The sequence below is a fragment of the Pelmatolapia mariae genome, linkage group LG8 (genome assembly GCF_036321145.2).
Source record: "Pelmatolapia mariae isolate MD_Pm_ZW linkage group LG8, Pm_UMD_F_2, whole genome shotgun sequence".
NCBI classification, from domain to species: Eukaryota; Metazoa; Chordata; class Actinopteri; order Cichliformes; family Cichlidae; genus Pelmatolapia; species Pelmatolapia mariae.
In genome coordinates this window covers 14,084,973-14,105,098 of record NC_086234.1, presented here as the reverse complement: position 1 = coordinate 14,105,098, position 20,126 = coordinate 14,084,973, and the positions used below count along the sequence as shown (strand labels likewise).

The 20,126-nt window shown below is 40.7% G+C and overlaps 1 protein-coding gene across 1 annotated transcript in view; it reads right to left on the bottom strand.

Annotated features, from left to right (window-relative positions):
- Positions 1 to 739: 739 nt before the first annotated feature.
- The window catches only part of LOC134633133 (rho-related GTP-binding protein RhoN-like), a 37,098-nt gene continuing 17,711 nt past the window's right edge, over positions 740 to 20,126 (bottom strand). Inside the window, exons 3-5 of the mRNA XM_063481996.1 lie at positions 12,723 to 12,832; positions 8,402 to 8,536; positions 740 to 1,797 (exon numbers count right to left, since the gene is read on the bottom strand). Coding sequence (XP_063338066.1) covers positions 1,543 to 1,797; positions 8,402 to 8,536; positions 12,723 to 12,832 — 500 coding nt within the window. The 3' untranslated portion in view covers positions 740 to 1,542. The remainder of the gene's footprint in view (positions 1,798 to 8,401; positions 8,537 to 12,722; positions 12,833 to 20,126) is intronic.

Sequence of the window (20,126 nt, the reverse complement as noted above, 5' to 3'; positions counted from 1 at the left end):
CGTGTGTGATGAAAGTGTGCAAAGGGCTGGGACAACCCACGACCGAGTTGCCCACACCATTTGAACGGTTACCCAAGAAACTTCCTGCTGACATCAAAATGTCATAGGTGGTCTTTCTGTAGATGTGCAGCACTACTGTACAGCTGTGTCTCAGGTGGCAGAGGTTCATCTACCATTCGGGAAGTCCACATGCCGAAGTATCCTTGAACCCAGAGTTGCCCCCGATACATTCCTCAGAGTGCGAGTGCATGTGAAGCGCTTAAGCATAAATAAAAGAATGAATCTATTTGTGATTGTGTGGGAATGAGACCTGCAGTAGAAAGAGCTTTGAATTCTTAACAGAGCCGAAAGGCGCTAGTCCATTTACATGACAGGTCACTGACATACAGGTGAGTCAGCATGTTCACATTTAACTGAAAGCACTGCTGTGCTGAAGTACAGCTTCACAGAGCTCCTGCAACGATCACAGACTCATGATTACAGAAATGTAGGATTTGCAGGTTTTGTGGGTCTGCGCTGCTCCGAAGCATTGTGTGTACTTTTTGTCTCATTTATTATTTTCACCTTTTTCAAATTTAAAGCCACATCTTTGCAGGCAGAATGATTTTTTAATTTTTTTTAGAGAGATATTTTCTTGTCTGGACAAGAAAATGTCTTGAAACTGAGGTGCAGTTTCCTACTTATTAGCTTTGACAAGCATCCAGCAGATAAATATGTCACTTTAAAGATCTTCCAACACTTAGCAGAGACGATTTTTTTTATTTCATTATCACATGTACAACATAATATTCATCTCAACGCCCTCTGTGACGTTCCTTTCCAGTGTTGATTATTTGAACAATAGTAATTACACAGCACAACAATATTATGTGGTGAGTGATTATTTCGTTTTTCAATATTAAAAGCACTTGTGGTTTAAGAAAATTAGTGTCATCTCAGCCCACGAGTCCAGATTTTCATTTTTAATTTGTTATGCGCAGCGGGGAGAGCAGAGTTCATTCCCTGACATTTACAGACTTCTCAGAATGGTTTGCGTGCATCGTATTGTGCTTCATTTGCTTAAACACTTGAAGACAAAGGAGCATTTCAAAACAGGAAACAACAATAAAAGAGGTCAACACCAGCACGGTTACCGCTGCTTCCTGCAAGATGATCTTTCGAATATATATTTTTTTCCTTTTCATCTCCCTATGCACTATTTTCTGTCTTGTTTTTAATTTATCTGTTTTTTGTCCACTTGTTCAGGTACAAGCGTTAAAGAAAATTGCTTTTGCCGCTACGATGTCCTCCCCTGATGAGCGCACAGCCACAAAGAAAAGTAAGAAGCAGACATTTGCTAAAAATGGACAAACAACCCTTCAAAGACCTCCTCAGGATAGCATTCGTTCTCGTTTTTATCACATCGTCCTTTATGCAGTGCAAAGAATCTGACAACAATTCACCAATAAGTTAAGTTCATGTGTGGCATGGTCCGTCAGCACACACACGCACGCACACCCACATTCACACACACACAGATCAGGCAGCAGGTAGGTTCTGGTCCTACATGAGCACACAGCTTTTGGCTCGGTCCTTTCTAATGGCAGGCGGACGCTCATGAATCTCAGTCCGAGGTGGCTGCTGGGAAACCCGCTTGAGGCCGTGGCGTGATCCGGCGTGTTTGAGCTGAGGCCGATGAATGTTGGACACAGATGCCAGGGTGGTGACGTGAAATACGTCGCGGACGCTGTTCTCCGAATACTTTGAGGTGCACTCTGCATAGGCCACGGCGCCAATCTGCCTCGCCAAAGTGGTTCCCTAAAAACACAGAATGTGAGTTAGTCAGGAATACAAATGAAAAGCCAAGACTTAAAATTTATGTTTTGACCACTTGAACGCTGCAAAACAAGATGTTAACACACAACTGATATATTATTACTTCTTAATGAGCTGTAATGTTACCACATTTTAGGTTCCATCTAATATTTAGCCTCTTTCTTGTTTGATTTTAGTCTCTAGAGGGAAATTCGTGGCTATAGCAGCTATATGCTACAGCGCCTTCAATAGTTAGTTCCTAGCTCTCTATCTGCCTTTAAAGAAAAATTGTATGCAGTTGGTTTATCAGAGTTTTTTTTTTTCACTGAAAACATTTTCTGCCTCCTGCTGCTTTTCCAAAAAAGGTTCATAAGAGTGCTAAAAGCTAAACCAAGCTGTGGGTCAGAAAACCAGAACAATGAGTTAATAGTATAACACTTCACCCTGCAGAGGCGAGCTGTAGCCGGCTAATCATTCTTACTGGGTTCGTGTCTGAGTGGCTCCAACCTGAGTGCAATCACACATTCAACTAGTATTTACTACATATGGCTGACAATATTACACCATCACAAGGAATAACACAGCAATTGCTTCATATCACTTCTTCTAGTAAATAAAACGAAGATGAGGTTTTAGTTTTAATCTAAAATCCTTTTGAGTCTTAAGTCTGCATCTCTGTTAATATGTCTTTGTTAGTTTTATTCTGATAAGCTTTTGCAGGTTGTGTCTTGTATTTGGTTTTACTTCCTTTATTACTTTCAGCTGTCTTTTTACCCAGTGTGTCCACTCAACCCAGTTACCTTCAGTATCTATTTAAAGCCTCAGTTTGACTTAAGTTCCTTGTTGTGCCATGCTGTGTTCTAGCTTTGTTTGTGCCTTGTGTGTTTCCTTGCAGTGTTATCTTGTGTTTATTTTATAAAGGCTTGCTTTTTGTGTTTAACTCCATCTGTCTACGAGCATGCCTTTTGGTCCCTTCTGCACACATTTCATCATAACATTTCAATGTGAGACACACAGTTTGCAAATGGTATAAAATAAACCTATGGATATATACACAGCAGGCTGGCAAGTACAGTTTTATGATTTGTCATTTTAAATGTGCAGGGCTGTTTTCGCTCATTCTGCATTTACTTAATGTCAGTCAGTCACAGCAGAGGGAAAATAGGACGGTGGTTTTGAGATGATTGTACTGATTTCCCCACCCCCCAACACACACACACACACACACACACACTTTGAGACCAAGTGCCAAACTGCGGGAGACCACAGTCACCAAACAACTGCAGTTCGACTTGGACTGACAGCATTCATTCTCTAACAGATTGGCGAAGATTTGCAAATAACTGCCATCTAATTTATAACATACTACAAACAGTTCGAGTAAGTCTGCGCCAATCTGCAACGCGTCTCTTAGAAATATGGGGCTCGACTCAACTGGCTGCCAACTGGTTATATTCCTTTATAACAGTAATGTTGCTAAGCGCTTATGGCACTTTACAGTTAAATCACCATCCTGCAGGAACTACATCACTATTTATTCTGGGGGTGCTCCGTCTCTGGGCTGGGGCCCTGGCTGGGCCTCGGGGGCTTGGGTCCTGGTTGGTGTGTTGCCGGGGTTGTGGGCGGGTGGGTGTATGGGGGCCCAGCCCTGGCGCAGGGTGCCGCCAGTGCATCGAGCCACCTGGGGGGCTCTTCAGCTGGTGGGGGAGGTTGTTACATCTTGCAGGAGCTCTCCTCTCTTCAGGAACTCACTCTGCAGGAGGGGGAGATACAGGAGAGGTGGAGGAAGATCTCAGCCTGGGCGTCTATTGTTTTGTATAGTCTGGAAGATGAGTGGATGACGGGGTGACACCTCACCCCTGGCGTCGTTGCCCACCTCTCATTTTTAAATACACGTAGACATTGAGGGCTAGCAGGAGGGGCTATGCGCTTACCTGCTGCTCTTTGGCAGGTAGCTCCATGCCCTCCTGGGTTTTAAACACACATGCATCAACACTACATATGAGCGGGCGGAGGGAGGTTTGGAGTCTTCTCACACCCCCGTTCTCTGCACCTGCTGGAGCGGGGGGGCTAGGAGGAGGAGTTGGCCGTCCGACTGGGGTCTGGAATGTGGGGCCTCCCTGCTGCTGCGGAGTCGGGGCAGTCTGCTTCTCCCCACTGCAGGGAAAAGGGTAACACCACCTGGGATAGTGGCACGGCTGCCCCTTTGTTGGTCTTCCTTGGTCTCTTGTGTTCTGGGGGCCTCTGGATGTCTGGAGTTTTGATCTCCTCCATACCTGCTTTATGCCCTGGAGGACGGGGCTGTGGCCCCCCACACCCTCTAGCAGATCATTACATGAAGGAACCTTTTAAAAACAAGCGCGTTCATGCTCACAGGCGTACACACGGGTGCTCACACACACAAACTACACCCTTTTTGGCTCCTACCTCAAAGCACACTGTGCGCTGTTGATCTTACGTGCTGCACAATAATGTTTAATATTAAGTATTTAGTGTTATATTCCCATATATCATCGTGATGTTGTTTATTCTATTGCTCTCGTTTTCTTCTGCTTGTTTTCTTTTTTCTTTCTCAACAGGTGATCCAGGTGATCGATATATGTATTTTTTGTCTGCTTATTTTGTTGGTTTTTGTTTTTTGCCCTTTATTCCCGTCCCTCTTCTCCACTGTTTTTTTCCCCCCTCTTTCTTTCTCCCTTTTCTTTTCCTCATTCAAGTCTGTCCCGTATCTAGCAAGTGAAAATAAAAAATAAAATAAACAATAAAAGGTGAATCAAATAGACCATTATGGCAAGGCTGGGATGGTCCATTTGGTAAAGTAAATCCGTTCGGCATCTTTCTTCGCCTTTAGACAATAATTCTGATGGCAAAAGAACCAAACGGGACATGCAAAAAAAAAAAAGAAAAGAAAAAAAAATATGGGGCTCGACTCAACTGGCTGCCAACTGGTTATATTCCTTTATAACAGTAATGTTGCTAAGCGCTTATGGCACTTTACAGTTAAATCACCATCCTGCAGGAACTACATCACTATTTATTCTAAACTTTTACTCTGATTGTAAGTAATTTATTTGAATTTCTGTTTAATGTGACTTCCCATTCCTACATCAGGTTTGGAATTTTTAAAGCAGATTGAATTGTGTCAAGTTGCAAACTGATAGCAGACTGAATCAGTCTTATTGCAGTTTTTCTGTCACCTTAATGCACTAAAGACTGCAAGTGTTTGTTGATGTTATTCCCATCTTCTTAAGAAACCATCTTAAAGGCAACAGCTGCAGTAATTTTGTTCGTGCTCCCATTTCCAACCACTCTTTGTCCTAGTGTGACTCTAACACTAAGCATTTTTATTTATGCCCTTCAAACCTGAACATGCACAGATGCTACCAGGCAGACATATATGCCAGACATATTAAACAGACCCACCAATAAACAGGCTTTACCCTTTAAGCTCCCCGAGAGCAACATTTTTTAAATTGTCCTGAGAATTCACAACGAGCGAGTGTGCATCATGTGACAACCACGCGCAATCTCAACTCAATCACCATCCCTCACCTAAACCGAATTGAGTTTTTTGAGTACTGCGTAAAGATCTGACCTTAACAGTGGCCTGCTGTGTTCACATGCATCTCAACTTCATTCTCTGAATATCATACAGAGTTCCTGTGGGACAATGGCTTGAGAGAAGAATAGTTTGAAAGCATATTCTAAGGTTTGGTGCACACGCTTCAAGGCAAAAAACAGCCTTCACAATACATCCAGTCACTTCTTTCTGTTACTATAAAAATGCTGTGTAGTGTAGCTTTAAAATACGGCTTAGTTTATGTTTGTTTGTCATCCAAAAGCAACTGACTCACCTAAAGAGCTGCTGAGAGCTAGTACTTAGAGCTAAAAACGTACAAAACTTTGTGTGTGGATGAGAGAGGGGTCATGTAGTGGAAATTATGCTTTATTTTATTTATTTATTCTTAGATGTCCTTAAACCACATTGAACCACTAGAATTCTGTGGAAAGCCTTGTGTAACCCAGTGAACAGCACAACATTTTTAAAAGCCACTCATTACTCTGAGTGCAAACAAGCATGCACAGTGGACATTTTTAAAAGTGTTCTCTAAATATTTGTTATTGTAAGCATTTGTCACATGCTGCTAGACGATCCCTTCCCTGCTTCTGTGGATGTCAGAACACTGCACTTGGTCGTGCACTAACACCTCCCTCTTAATAAAAGCCTGCAACCTCTGAGGTCTGATAGCTGATTGCTAGCCAGGGCATACGGAGAATATCCCCCACACTATGAAATATTCAAAGCCTTTCTTTGCAGTTGCAAAAACTTTATTCCCTCTAAGGTTTAGCCCCATTTCACATCTGGACAGCTTCGGCTTCATATGTAGTACTATTTTGCTCACCTGTTTTCCAGCAGTGCTTTCTAGTGATTTAGGTAGCAAAACAAAACAAAACATTTTCATTCTGTCATCCTGAGTTTGAGTCACATTATTTCTTTATTTTTTGATCATGCAATTTCCTTGGAAAATGTACAATAAATGAAAGCGTAGGTGTTCAGCCTTCGGTGCTACTGATAAACCATACTGAAGCAGTATCTAGCTGCCATATGGGGCAACATTACTTCTGCTCGTGTGAAAAATATTAAAGGCTCAAGCTGTATTACTTTTGTAATACTGGAAACGCTCCAGCACTTCAAGTGTTTATTTTGACGCCCTTAAGCCAATTACAGCAACAGTGACACAGTTGGTTTGCAGTTTGTTCTGCTGACTGCGCTCTCCCCTGGGGTTCGCATCAGTTGGTCAAGTGGGTGAAACGTAAAGTTCCCGGCTTGTTTCAGTCTGTTTACAGTGCAGCTCTTTAAATAGGGTTCACTAAGAAACCGCACTTTCAAGAATTACTTAGGCAATCAAAAACCTGTCCCCCACACCTGTCGGACCACATTTTTATCCGTTGTTTCACTCTAGAAGTTGTCAGCACAGATATAAAATCAGCAACATTAAGGACCATCATAAGGCCTTTAATTATAGGGCCATATCAAATGTAATGTTTATTACAACCAATAAATATGGATTAACAATACTTGATCCATCCCTTCATCCTTTTTCTACTGCTTATCCAGGTCTGGGTCCTGGCTGCAGACTAATCTTGGCTCACTGTACCATCATCCTCTATGTCTGCACTAGAGTCCCCTCCCAAGTCAGACCCAGAGACCCAGGGACATGCATGAAACACTTCATCTGTGTGGGATCTACAGTAGGATTGTCCTTTCCAATGTGGAAGAAAGCTTAAATGAGAGCACCGACCCTGACAGTGAACCTGGACACCCTGCAGACGAAGCTCTTTCTGCCCCTTGCGTTTTATTCCTTCAGCCACTAGAAACGGCTCAGGACCATAGCAATAAGGGCAGGAACATAAAATAAATGATAAATGAATAGCTTCAATCACAAAAATCACTAATTTATAGCAGTGGATGGGGCTTGCATGCCCAACTCAGCCCATGAGCAATATTGTCTGGGGCAACGTGCCTCTAACAGGTTCTCCTGAGGCAAATGGGATCTGGTTGAGGGGCTGTTGTCCAAACCCCCCCCCCCCCCCCCCCCCCAAAAAAAACCCCAAAACATCAGAACGTCCTATAGTGATTGTCTAAAGGCAAGCAACAGATGTCTGGGCTACATTGGACTGCCCTCTTGAGTGCCCACCACTTGAGTCCAGTGTTTTGTGCTGCAGGCATCACTTGGAGGCCTTGCAAAACCAATCCTCAGTTGGCGTACAAGCACATTACTCAGCCTTTGTTTTTTCACTGTTATCTGGTTACTATGTATTAACACTTGTGGTAAAATGATTACGTATGGATGTAAATAATTCAATGTATATGTATTAAAAGACATGTTAAATGACCTGCATAGCTGCAGTAACGTCTTAAAAATATGTTGATGTTTCGGTCCAATAAGAAGCTTCTATGAATTTTGAGCCAAAGCAAAATATATATGACAAGAAATGAATCTGAGATAGTGATGAACCAATTTTGATGTCATTATTGACAGGACAATACAGGTCGTTACCTTTGCTTTGTCAGAGATGTGGGAAAATATTAATTTGTTGACAAAAGGCTGCCAAGGAGAGCAAATTCACATTTACATGAAAATAAGCTATTAAAATTCATGCGTGCCGCTGCTCATTGCTCCAAGACACAAACAAAACAATCGTATTATCGCACATCCTGCTGTTTGTCTTCTTCTTCCTTCAGTTCCAGCTCCTTTATAGTCGTTGTGCTTTCACATTTGTAAAAGTTATGATCTAACGCAAGTCTCATTCTTCAAATGCACTTTCAAAAATGTTTGCCCGTGTGCACAAGGGAGGAAAGTAATAGGTGCTGTTTGTCTGTACTGATACCATATAATTTCTACTACAGGCAAATAAATGTCACTGCAGCTGAAAACCGCAATGAACTGTACATTTAAAACTATACGTCATGCATATTCTTAAAGTTATAATTTTCTTAAAAACCAACTGCTCATGGGCAGCACTGCCAGGGTACAGAAAAAGGCAAGCAGCTAATTTCCATTCAAATTTTAGAGGCGAGCGGTGCTTTCTGTGAACTCCTCACCTGCTCATGTGTGACAGGAATGAGTCTGTGTTTGGAAAGCTCTCTCATGACGTTGAGGTCCGTCCTCATGTCCAACTTGCAGCCGACAAGCACCACTTTGGCATTGGGGCAGAACTCCTGTGTTTCACCTTGCCACTGTGCATCAGAGAGACAAACATATATCAGTGCACACGACCTCTATTATGCTACAGTACGAGAGTATCTGAGTACTTGAGCACTATGTTCATAGTTGCATCTCATTTGAAAACCTTGGACATTAACTTCTTACTAATATGCTCTTCTGGGAAGCCTTTCATAAGATTTTAGGACCTGGTTGAAGCGAACGCACTGTTGATGTCAGTAAATAAGGTTTGGAAAGAAGGCTGGGTGGATTTCAGGTAAGATTTGTTTGCAGGCTTGTCAAGTCCTTTCCCTCTGAACTGGAGAAAAGGAGAAAAAAAAATCTTCCTCAAACTATTTCCAAAGCACATTTTTCTCTAAATTACCATTTTTAAATTGTAGCTTTAAGAGCTCCATAATTGGAATGAAGGGGCCTAGTTCACAGCTTAAAAAAATGCCCGTGTATGCAGACATGTGGGAACAGTCTACAATTATTAAAATCCTCATAAATGAGGTGCTGAATTGAGATTTATTTGACTTGGGAGCAGTTCCTTTCCATCAGGTCATAAATTCTTATCTCCTGCCTTGAGAGGGCCTTAATCCCACCTGCAAATCTGCTGTCCAGCAGTTTAACTTCTCACCGTGCTGCAGTGATATTCAATTAGTTTATCTGTGTAGTCTCTTTGCAGATTAACAGACTGTAGATTAATGGCATTCAAAATGTGGAACTGACATGCTGATCATATAAAAACTGTAAAAGAAACACTAAAATCTAAAATAATAATAATAAAATGAATTTCTAAAAATAACTTAATAATAGAGACAAACTATCTCAATTAGTTTGCTCGTCATTTTAATTGACTTTGAATGTTTGTTTGTTTGTTTGTTTTTTTTATATGTGTGTTCTTCTTGCCTGTGTTTGATTGTGTGATTTTTGTAACTGTGAGATATTTGCTGCTGCCTATCTTGGCCAGGTCTCCCTTGAAAAAGAGGGTTTTAATCTCAGTGGGATCTTCCTGGTTAAAGAAAGGTTTAAATTAAATAAAGATGTTACCGATATCATTCCCCGGTGTTCTAATGTACCAAATAAAAGAAATCAAAAAGCGCAAATATGATACTTGTTATACTCATGTACAGCCAATCACTGCAATGATTTTACAACACAAAAAGAATAACATAGAAAACAACTTCATGTGAAGTTTCTATTCCGGGTTATTTACCGGATACCTTTCTTCATATTTGTTGGAAAGTACAAATATTGGTCAGTTTTAAGATTCTGGTTCTGACTTTTAGAGCTCTTCATGGAAAAGCACCAGCTCGTAACATTTGTTTGTAACATTTGGAATTCTAGGATTTTTGGTATGACCAAATAATATTTTGAGGATTATATGTATTCTCTGTTCTTCTTGAAGGACATTCAAAGCTCTTCAAAGCCAACACAGGGGCATAGACACTCAGTATCTACCTCCTCTGTACATACTGACAACCAAATATTTCAAAATTGGATTCATCATGCATAAGGCCTGATGCCACTGACTTTCAGTCCAGTGTAATGTGGCATACCTCTAACTTTCTAAGTTTCCCTTCCTTAATAATAGCTTCTTGACAGCCACACTTCCACTGAGACCATTTCTGATGAGGCTTCAGTGAACAGTAGACGGATCATCTGAAGGTGTAGAAGCATCTCTCATGTCATACTGCAACATGCCACGTTTTTGGCTAATAGCTCTTTGGGAAACAACTTGTTGGTGCAAATATGTTATTTTATGCCTGACAAACTGTTTTGTTTATTCAATGAAGGAAACAGGAACAAATTATGTGTTTTTGTGACAGGCCAATAGTAAAGTGCCTAAAGATATCATTTAAAATTGGTTCTTTGCTTTTCTGCGGTATGTAGATACAACACTGTGGTTCATCCTTTGAGTTTTTATAGCTTTAAAATAAAATCGTCTGAAAAAGTTTTGTTACACAGCCTGAACTGAAAATGAATTAAAAAGCAGGCAAAGTCCAAAGAAAAACTTTGAAAGCCCGGAGAACTACAACTCACGATCACTTAAAAAATTTCAAGAAAGTTTGGCTCACTGGAAGCAAAATATTAAGAAATGAGGAGTCCAGACTTTCAAAAATGTGTAAAACTTAAAGTTGAAGGCTAGAGCAACACCCACACAATCGCCAGCATTTTCTGGCTTATTGTACCATCAAAATGAAACACTGGCACTGTTGTTCATTGCTCTGAAACTGGAATTTATATCACTCCATGTCTTAAATGTTCCATCGTTTATTTGAAAACTGCCCTCAACAAATCAAAGGATAGAAGAGGGGGAAAAAGGGAAATGCTCATGGACATAAATGCTGTATAAAGACCGAGACAGACAATTCTCATTACAGGCCAAAAACATGACTCAAGCTATTAAACTCTCTCTCTCTATCGCTGTCTTTCTCTCCGAGACTCCTTTCATTATCTCCTCACACCATGGCAGAGGCGACCGCTTTGAGCACTGTTGCTCCATTTGTTCTCCCTTACAAAGAGATCTTTTCTCCTGGATGCCTGCGTCGCTGCTGTTACGGGCTCTAGCGCGCCGTTGTGCAGAGTGAGCTGTTGCCTTTCAATAGGACCCTGTGCCAAACCGCATGCAACTGGTGAACAGCAGCAATTTAGATGAGTCACAAAGGGCTCATGGGAAGAGCGGCTTATTGTCTGTGTTAATGTTAAGAATTGGTAAGCAGCACAAAAGAGGCAGAATGCGAGCTGTTGGAGCCGAGGCGCTGGTTTATCAAAAAAGAAAAACATAGGTCTTTTTTCTACTTTCCTCACTTTCTCACTGTGTGCAAACCAAGAACGTGCACATACCACAGCAGTCAGGCAGAGGTGAACCCATTATGCTCATTTTTGCCTGTTTGATCCACAGTTCAAATTAATTATCTCTTCATCATGTCTTATAGTGGACCTAGGTGCATCTGAGTTCATGCGTTTTCTAACACAAGCTGTTTTAGCTACGTTCTCTTAAGCCAACTTCTTGGTTTTTTTTTTGGAGCTTCTGTGCTCACAGATGGAACTGTGTGCCTCAGATAGAAGAAGCATTAAAAAAAACAATTTCTTCACCATCAATAAAGCAGGAAAAATGAATCCCCTGAAAGCCGGAATCCTCTTAAAACATGAGAAAAAGGGTTTAATTGATTCTGTTTGGAAGACACATTCCTCTCGTCCGTGCCATTATTCATAATGACTTCATCAATACCAGACGAAAACGCATATCTGCCAATGCCGAGCGAATTCTCACGTCTACAGGGGGTCCACTTGAGAACCAACTTCAACTTTGACCTTATCAAATGACCTTAGTAATCGCGGTGAATGTGCCGCTTTTACAATGCATGCACGGGATGCCAAAGTGACATGTCGAGCGGTCACTCTATCCAAAGTTTAGAAACAAAGCTTATCCTCTGCTATGATCTTATGCACCTAATTAAATTTGTATGGCAATCTGCCGCCATGTCTTGTTTCTCTGCAGTTTGCTTTGCTTTAAATGTATTTTCCATTTGCAAGCTTTCAGTCTCAAATAAGTGCACAGCACTTTTTGTTCTGACATCTCTGAGAACCTTGTGCCTAAGCAATTTTTGCAACCTCTAATTTTCCTTTTACAACGACTATTCTCTCAAAGTAATGCTCTGCTACATGAACACTACTTGACTCTTTATCGCTTCCCCCTTTTCCCTTCTGTACCATTTGTTCGTGCTCTCTCTCTCTCTCTCTCTTTTTTCTTCCAGAATCTCACTTCATTCCCAGTATCCCCATTAATCTCTGTATCTCATGTGTTGGCTTGTCCGTGTATGCCTCTCACCAAGCATTACCCCAACCTTAAATGTTATCCCAGTCTCCACCTCTACAGCTGGCAATGTTTTCTTATCGTTTCCTTTTATTCCCCTGTCGTAGATCGAAGGATCAGGTTATCAGTGAATGAACACATGGTGGCCTTAACTTGAACACAGACGTGATGGTGAAAGCTGGAAGCTGTATATCTCTGGATGATGACGTACATCTAGTCACTCTATAGAGGAATCGATTTCCAGTATAAAGAGAAGAGATGACTCCTTCAACCTGCATATTTAATGTGAGTATTGTAATGAGATGGCTGCTTTACCTACACTGCCCTAATTAGAGACAAAATGCACTTAAAATTAAAAAAAGAGGACACATTCACACATCTAACAATGTGACACTGACCTTTTTCAGTACGCTGTCCAGCGTCTCCGGTCGAGTGATGTCAAAACAGATGAGCACAGCATCTGAGTCAGGATAAGCTAAGGGCCGCACATTGTCATAGTAAGCTGAACCTGCGGGGAGAAAATATACACAGACATGAACGGCACTTCCAGATGGATTATATGTAATTTAGTTACTTTCCGAAGAGTTTACTTTTTTTTTTTTTATCATCACAAGGAGAGTCATTATGGAGCACATTTAGTGGTAATCACTATGATTAAATGTAATTACCATGAGCTTACCCACTCTGCAGATGACTACAAGTGGGTGTGATTCATTGCTTTCGCAACACAGGGTCCTCGGGTCTGCCTCTGACCATCTTGAATAAGTCAAAGGGACCGACGTGTGACAGCGATATAATGAACGACTCGAACAAAGCGTCACCTGGTATGTTTTTATGGAGTGGCGTGCGTTCTTTTGTCGGGGGCCCAGACTGAACTGAGCGTTGTGACCTGGGCAAGGGGACACATTCCTATCCAGACAGAAAGGCACGGTCTCCCTCGCCGTCATTGTCTTCAGCACTCGGTGCCTTTGTCACCATGCACAGAGCTTTGGCAACGTAACAAAAAAATGCATTGACAGAAAATTCCCACAGAACCCGACCGAATCCTCTGCAACACAACTGTCAAAGCACAGAAATCAATTTGGCTTGTTTTAAGTTATTTTTTAAAATAGCCCAACTTTTAAATTGAAAAGTAATGAAGCTTGTGGGATTTAATTCATGTTACAAGTTTGCAACTTGAGGTCTTTGGTTAATTTTTAAGTTCTCTCTTGGTGATGGCAATAACTTTCTTTTACCCTGAATAATTAAATATGTGTTATGACTCATTCTGTACTCAAATGACTGAAAAATATTGGCCTGTTAGCCAACTATACGCAGTACTGGGAAAGAAATCTATTTCACTTATGAAGGAGGTGGTCAGTAGAACAAGACAAATCAAATCAAACCTTTATCAAGATTTTTTTTTTTTTTTTATCTCAATCCAAAGTGCTAACTGATGCACCAGTGTGCATGATCATGACTTCATTATTGAGCTACTGATCTTTAAGCACTGGACATGGTAAAAACTGTAGATTTCATTCTGTATTCTTACCTATACCCAAGCAACAACATCACACTGCAGTGGATTAGTGAAAGATTTAATATTACCCAACCAACACACACATACAACAAAAGGAATTAAAAAATAAGTATATGGAGGGCTGGAGCAGGCAGCTAGCAAGACAACTAAAGGATAATAACCAGACGAGAGAAGACATCACAGGTAAAAGAATGCCTTAAAAAAAATGTTTTTTTAAAATAAACACCTGATGCCATTCATGACACAACCCCCAACTGGATTTGTGTGTCCTTTAGTGATCAAACTTCAGTATTCTTTTGCTTATCAGGCTAAAGTGTAAACCACAACGGGTTTGGATGAAGATCCAAAGGTCTCTTGATGATCTAAGGCTGTGAGCATGCTCTTATTGGAAAAATGGTTCTTCTGTGTACTTTGGGGCCAGATCCAGACGAGCTTTGAAAGTGATCATTAAAATTTGAAAATCAAAAAAATGCACAGGAAGCCAGTGGAGCTAAGCCAGCGTAGGTACGATGTGATGCAGTCTGGAGAAACCAGTAAGAAGCAGAGCTGCTGAATTCGGAACCAGCTGGAAACGAGAGAGTTGCTTCTCATTAATGCCAGAGAGGCAACGGTCCAGTCTTGAGAAAATAAATGCTGGCAGTGAGTGCTGTTTGATTTAGTGCTATTAGAATACCTTACCTGCATAAAAAACTCAAAGTCAGAAGAATTTTAAAAAAGTTTGGGGACCCTGTTTGAACTATTTGTAGCCTACCATTGCTCATTATAAGTTTAGGTGAGCAGATGTGCTCCGTTTGTGGGTTGTTTATTGAAAATTTTACAATGGATCTAACCTTTTACTTGTTAGAAATAAATCCTTGGGGCGGGGGCAGCCTCATGTTAGCTTACGGATTTTAGTAATTCAATTATAGGATTAAAATCTTATCATAATAGTTGATAAAACATAAAACTAAGACATTTCAAATTCTGATTACACAGCATCTTCACACCTGGAGGCACAGGACTGCAAAAAAAGGAAAAAAGTAGACACATTTACCCTCATTAGTGTTGCGCCGTCAGAATTTGGCCCCAAAGCAAAAATGTGTTCGCGCACGTGTGTTGCTGTGGTCAAAAATGTCAAACTAAAGGGCACAACCATTTTCTCCCCTGTCTCTTTGACTAATTCCTGCCCCCAGCTTTCACACATACCACACACACCCACTTTCCCCTTTTGTGCTTTAGCATTTTGCAGGTGCAGGATACGTCTTTAACGTCCACAGAAAATGAGGATGATTAATGGAAGCAGGGCTGAAGAAAGAGAGGGAGCATGGAAGTGCATCTGACAGTTCCCATAAACCACCGAACAACCTCCTCGGACTCCCTTCGCACGCGTACTAGCTGAGATGGCTGTTCTTTAGCTGCATCAGATGGCAGTCATAAAGTGCAAAAGTTTGAGTCTTTCTCTCTGCAGTTGGTCCTCTGCATTTTTACATATTTCTTATTTGATTATGACACCGTTTTCTCCTTTAGGTTTGTGTCAGTGGCAGAAATATAGGTCACAGAGAAAACTGTGAAGAGAAGCAAAAAAAAACACAGGCATGCAAGTTTAAACTTTCTATAAGAAATATTGCTCGCTCATTCTGGGCAGTAGGATGAGATGTTGTAAAAGAAGTCATTTGCAGAGATGCACAGTAAGCACTTCCTCTTACACCAGGTCTATATAGGCTACAACTGTGCAGAGTAATGTGTTTTGTTCAGGTACCATCACTGAGACTCATGCCGACTTGCAAAATGCCAAAGGACGTACAATTCTGACTCCAAAGTAGTTGGGATGTTAATGAAAATAAAACAAAATGCAGTGATCCTCCTGCGAATCAGGGGTTCTCAAAGTTTGGACAAGCAAGTGCCAGTTTAGAGGGGGGAAAAGTGTGTATTTAGAAATGTGTTCAAATGGTGGTGGTTTATGTTTTACACTTTTAACTGTTTTATTTATTGAAATCATAATCTAGGCATTTGTTTTTTAACACTGTAATATCAGTATTTGTACAGGCAAGCAGTCGGGCCTTTATTTATATCATGTGCCTCTGAGGTTTCCTGTTAAAGTTTCTGCTTCTGTCTAGTTTTCTCATTAGAACTTAGCTTAATGTAGTTTTAATTTGATTTTATTGGTCACTTTGCTGCTGCATTGCAAAATGTGAGCATCACATTAGAGCTAATATAGTTTTTTATTTTTATTTTATTTTGGCTTTTGACTTTTTGTTTTTAATTCAGTTTTTTTCAGGTGGTTCCCAGAGTGGATTTTCTTGTTTTAGTTTATTTTTTATTAGTTTACGTGTTTTTTAAAAAATATTTTATTATTATTATTATACGATTAAAAAACACAACATTTTAAAAACAGTTAAATCACAGCCATGTAGACACCCAGAGCCTCAGTAAACATGTCCTTCATCAGACAAAACAAAATATTTTCTTTTCACATCTAGTTTTAGTTTGTAGTTGGTTTTAATTAACTGCAATAACCTTGCATCACATACTTGTTATAGCAGTCAGTCCTTTGTGATTCCTGATTAGGAGTGTCATTTCTGCATTAAAACTTCTAAAAGCATCTTGTCCAGTTCTACATATTTCATTAGCTTGTGCATTCGCATCATGCCAAATATTTCCAACAAATGTTCAAACTCAGAGAAATCATTTTTGTCGGTGTAATGATCTGTTTCATTTCAGTCGCCTGGAGTCACATCCTGTCAGTTCAACTCTGTACAACAAAACGGAACACAGCTACACAAGTATTACATGCCGCCGGGCTTATCAAATCCTTATATTATTTTCTGGCTCTGATTTTTTTTAACAGCTGCAAAACCATTACAACAAATTCATAGACGCTGACCTTTTGCAAACCTGAAACGCATCCAACTTGCTTCTCTACTCCATTTTCTACACCATGCTCTGACTCAGAGATAATAAAACTGTTGCGTTGCTGAAAATCTGTGTAAGTTTTAATCTCCCATAGAAAGAAAATTGAATTGGAATTATTAAGCAAATCGAGAAAGATTGCTACTGGCATCATTAAAATCCTTTCAATCCATAGTAGTAGGATAAATCAATGGTAAGGCAGCAAAAAGCATGATATTTGTGGCTATTTCTTGTATATGAAATAACATAATGTGACTACATTTATCATGGCTGAACATTATATGCAGTTTAAATTTGGAAGCCTCAAACCATTCCTGAACCTTTTTTGCTTTGTGGCCATGAAGGGACGTCCAATGTCTGCAATAATGTTTAGGTAGGCGGTACACAACAATTAACATACACATGGATGGCAGGACTTAAGGTTTCCAAACAGAACATTGTGCATAGCATCAGACTGCCTCCGCTGGCTTGCCTTCTTCCCATGTTTCTCAGGTAAGCGACTGACATGCACCCGGCCATCCATGTGTAAAAGAAAACAAGACTCATCACACCAGGCCACCATTTTCCGACCTTTTTCCATTGCTCCGTTGTCCAGTTCTGATGCTCACGTGCCCACTGTTGGCACTTTCTGCAGTGGACAGGGATCAGTATGGGCACCTATGTCTGGTCTGCAGCTATGTAGCCCCATGTGCAACAAACTGCAATAGACTCTGTATTCTGACACCTTTTTATCAGAACGAGCATGAACTTTTTTGTCAGCTGGTCTGGTGGATCGCAACGCTCTGATGCTAGTTCCCTTACTGTTCTTTCCTTTCTTGGAGATGGTCTGACCCACTTGTCTAGCCATCACAATCTGGCCCTTCTCAGACCTGCACAAATCCTTCCACTTGCCCATTTTACAGGCTTCCAACACATCAACTCCAACAACATAATGTTGACTTGCTCCCTAATATATCCCACTCCCTAAGAGGTGTCATGATGAAGAGATAATCAGTGCTATTCATATCACCTGTCAGTGTTATACCAGATCGAGGGAAATTTCTTTTGCAGTTCGCCTGAAAAGATGGACTTGCGCTTTGGGATCTTTTAAACATCATTGGGCGCGTTGCTGCGCGCTGTCTGTCCCATCTGTGAGCGCAGAACAAGCACTAACAAAGCAGCAGTTCGGGGATGACGTCACACACATGGGTCCTCTGTCGGAATATAGGAAAACCCGGACATTTTTATCAATCTCGAAAATCCCCCCGGACGGAACGTGAAAAGAGGACGGTTGGTCACCCTACTTTAACTTCCTAAGACCCGAACTCTTCCACAGCATGCATTTTTAATTTCTCTTTGATATTTGGGCATATTGGGACCTGATGAATGTAAAAACAAAGAATTACCAGAATTTTTTTTTTTTTTTTACCTGATTTTTGTTTCTAAGAAAAATGAGAGCCACATTTGAGGATATTCGCTTACAATTTCGATAGAACAGTAGCAGTATAATGTCCTCGTAATTGGGTATCAGGCCCTTGTAGAGCAAAATTGAGTATTTTGGTCGAAATAACCCAAAATGTGATGTCCACATATGTGGACGCCAGGTCCTAGGAGGTTAAATCAGGAAATCTTTCACACTTTCTCTGTCCCTCATAAATCTTGCATTGACATAATCTAGGATAATGGCAGTCCTTACTTGACTCATCATCAAAAGAACAAGTCCACGCTGACACACACACACATTCACACACAGACACACACACAGACACTGGAAGCTTCAAGGTTCCATGAAGTCAGCTAATCCATGTTCAGCACTCGAGCAGAGGCTAATGTGTATTGATCTGAGCTTTTCTGACGCTCTCTGGGACTTGTAGTATGATGCCCCTCATGGGGAGTTTCCTGCTGTTGTAGCAAGATCAGTCCATCTGTCTCTGAGTAAAACCCTCTGATCAAACTCATAAAAGACACATGCAACGCCTCAGGGGTACTGCGGGAATTTAGTAGTCTCAAAGAAACGACGTTAGTGTCATTTAGAGCATTCAGAGTACACAGACTTCAGCCATCATGCAGAACAAGATTTGGATGTTTAATTGCATTTACAGCTAAGTAGAGTTTGCAGATGTAGCTTGGAACCGAAATGTACTACCAGATGCACTTTCCACAAATGGAAAACTCTGGGATGTAAACAATCTACAGAAAATAAATGTCAGTATGTTTCAGATGTGTGGCTGATGTATAATGTTTGGTACAGTGATGCAAAGCAGTCTGGGAAACAGCAGCACCATGCTGTGACTCCACATGAGGTTTTCATGCTTTGATGTTTGGTGCTTACAAAAATCTGCATTTCCTTTTTTCCTCTTTGTTTGTAACTCATACGCATTTACTCTCCAAGCACTCGTGTAATTTTATGTAATCCACTTGTGTTCCACCTTTGGCTGTTCTCTCTGTTTTGAGATGTTTGTCCTTCTAAAAAATCTTCTGATGCTGCTTGAATTTTACATTTTAGGAAGGTTTCTCAGTCAAACTCTACAAAACGCTTTGAAAAATCTAAGTGCGCACAAGCTGCCACAGGGTCTAGTGGTCACTACACAGAGCTGTGAGACTATTTAAAACAAGATTCTTTATTTGCATCATATCCTGATGTTTAATAAATATTAAAACATTGGCTAATAATTGATAATGAGAACTCCAACGAGATGCAGATGACACTGTCAGGAAATATCCTCAAGGTACAGGAGGCAGACCTGGGAAGGTGATGTAGGGCTACAGCTGCATATGTTTTTCCAATTTTGAAGAACTGAAAGTGACACATTAAAATAACTAATCACTAATGTCTTCTGATCCAGTTCAACTCCATACAGGACACACTCACCAGCCAACTGATTAGTTACACCTGCAAATAATTAGCCAGCTAATCATATACATGATCAAGAGAACCTGCTGAAGTTCAAACCCAGCATCGGAAGCCCACACGGTCTGGTCTGATTGTTTCAGAAACTGCTGATCTGCTAGAGTTTTCTCACACTAAGGGTTTACAAAGAATACAGATTGATGCCAGAGGTTGGAGAAGACTGGCGAGGCTGCTTTGAGCTGATAGGAAAGCAACTAGAACTACAATAACCACTTGTTACAACCAAAAAGTTTGCAGAAGAGCATCTCTGAACACATAACAAATAAACCTTGAAACAGATGGGATACAGCATCATACAGTTCACATGGGCTCACCAAAATTGGACTACAGAAGATTCAAAAAACATTGCCTGGTCTCATTTGAATGGTAGGATTAGAATTTGATGTAAAGCACACGAAAGCATGGATCCATCCTGCTTTGCACCAGTGGCTCATGCTAGTGGTGGTGGTGTAGATGGAGGATGTATAGGGGGATGCTCCATGTAAAAACCTCAGATAATCTCAA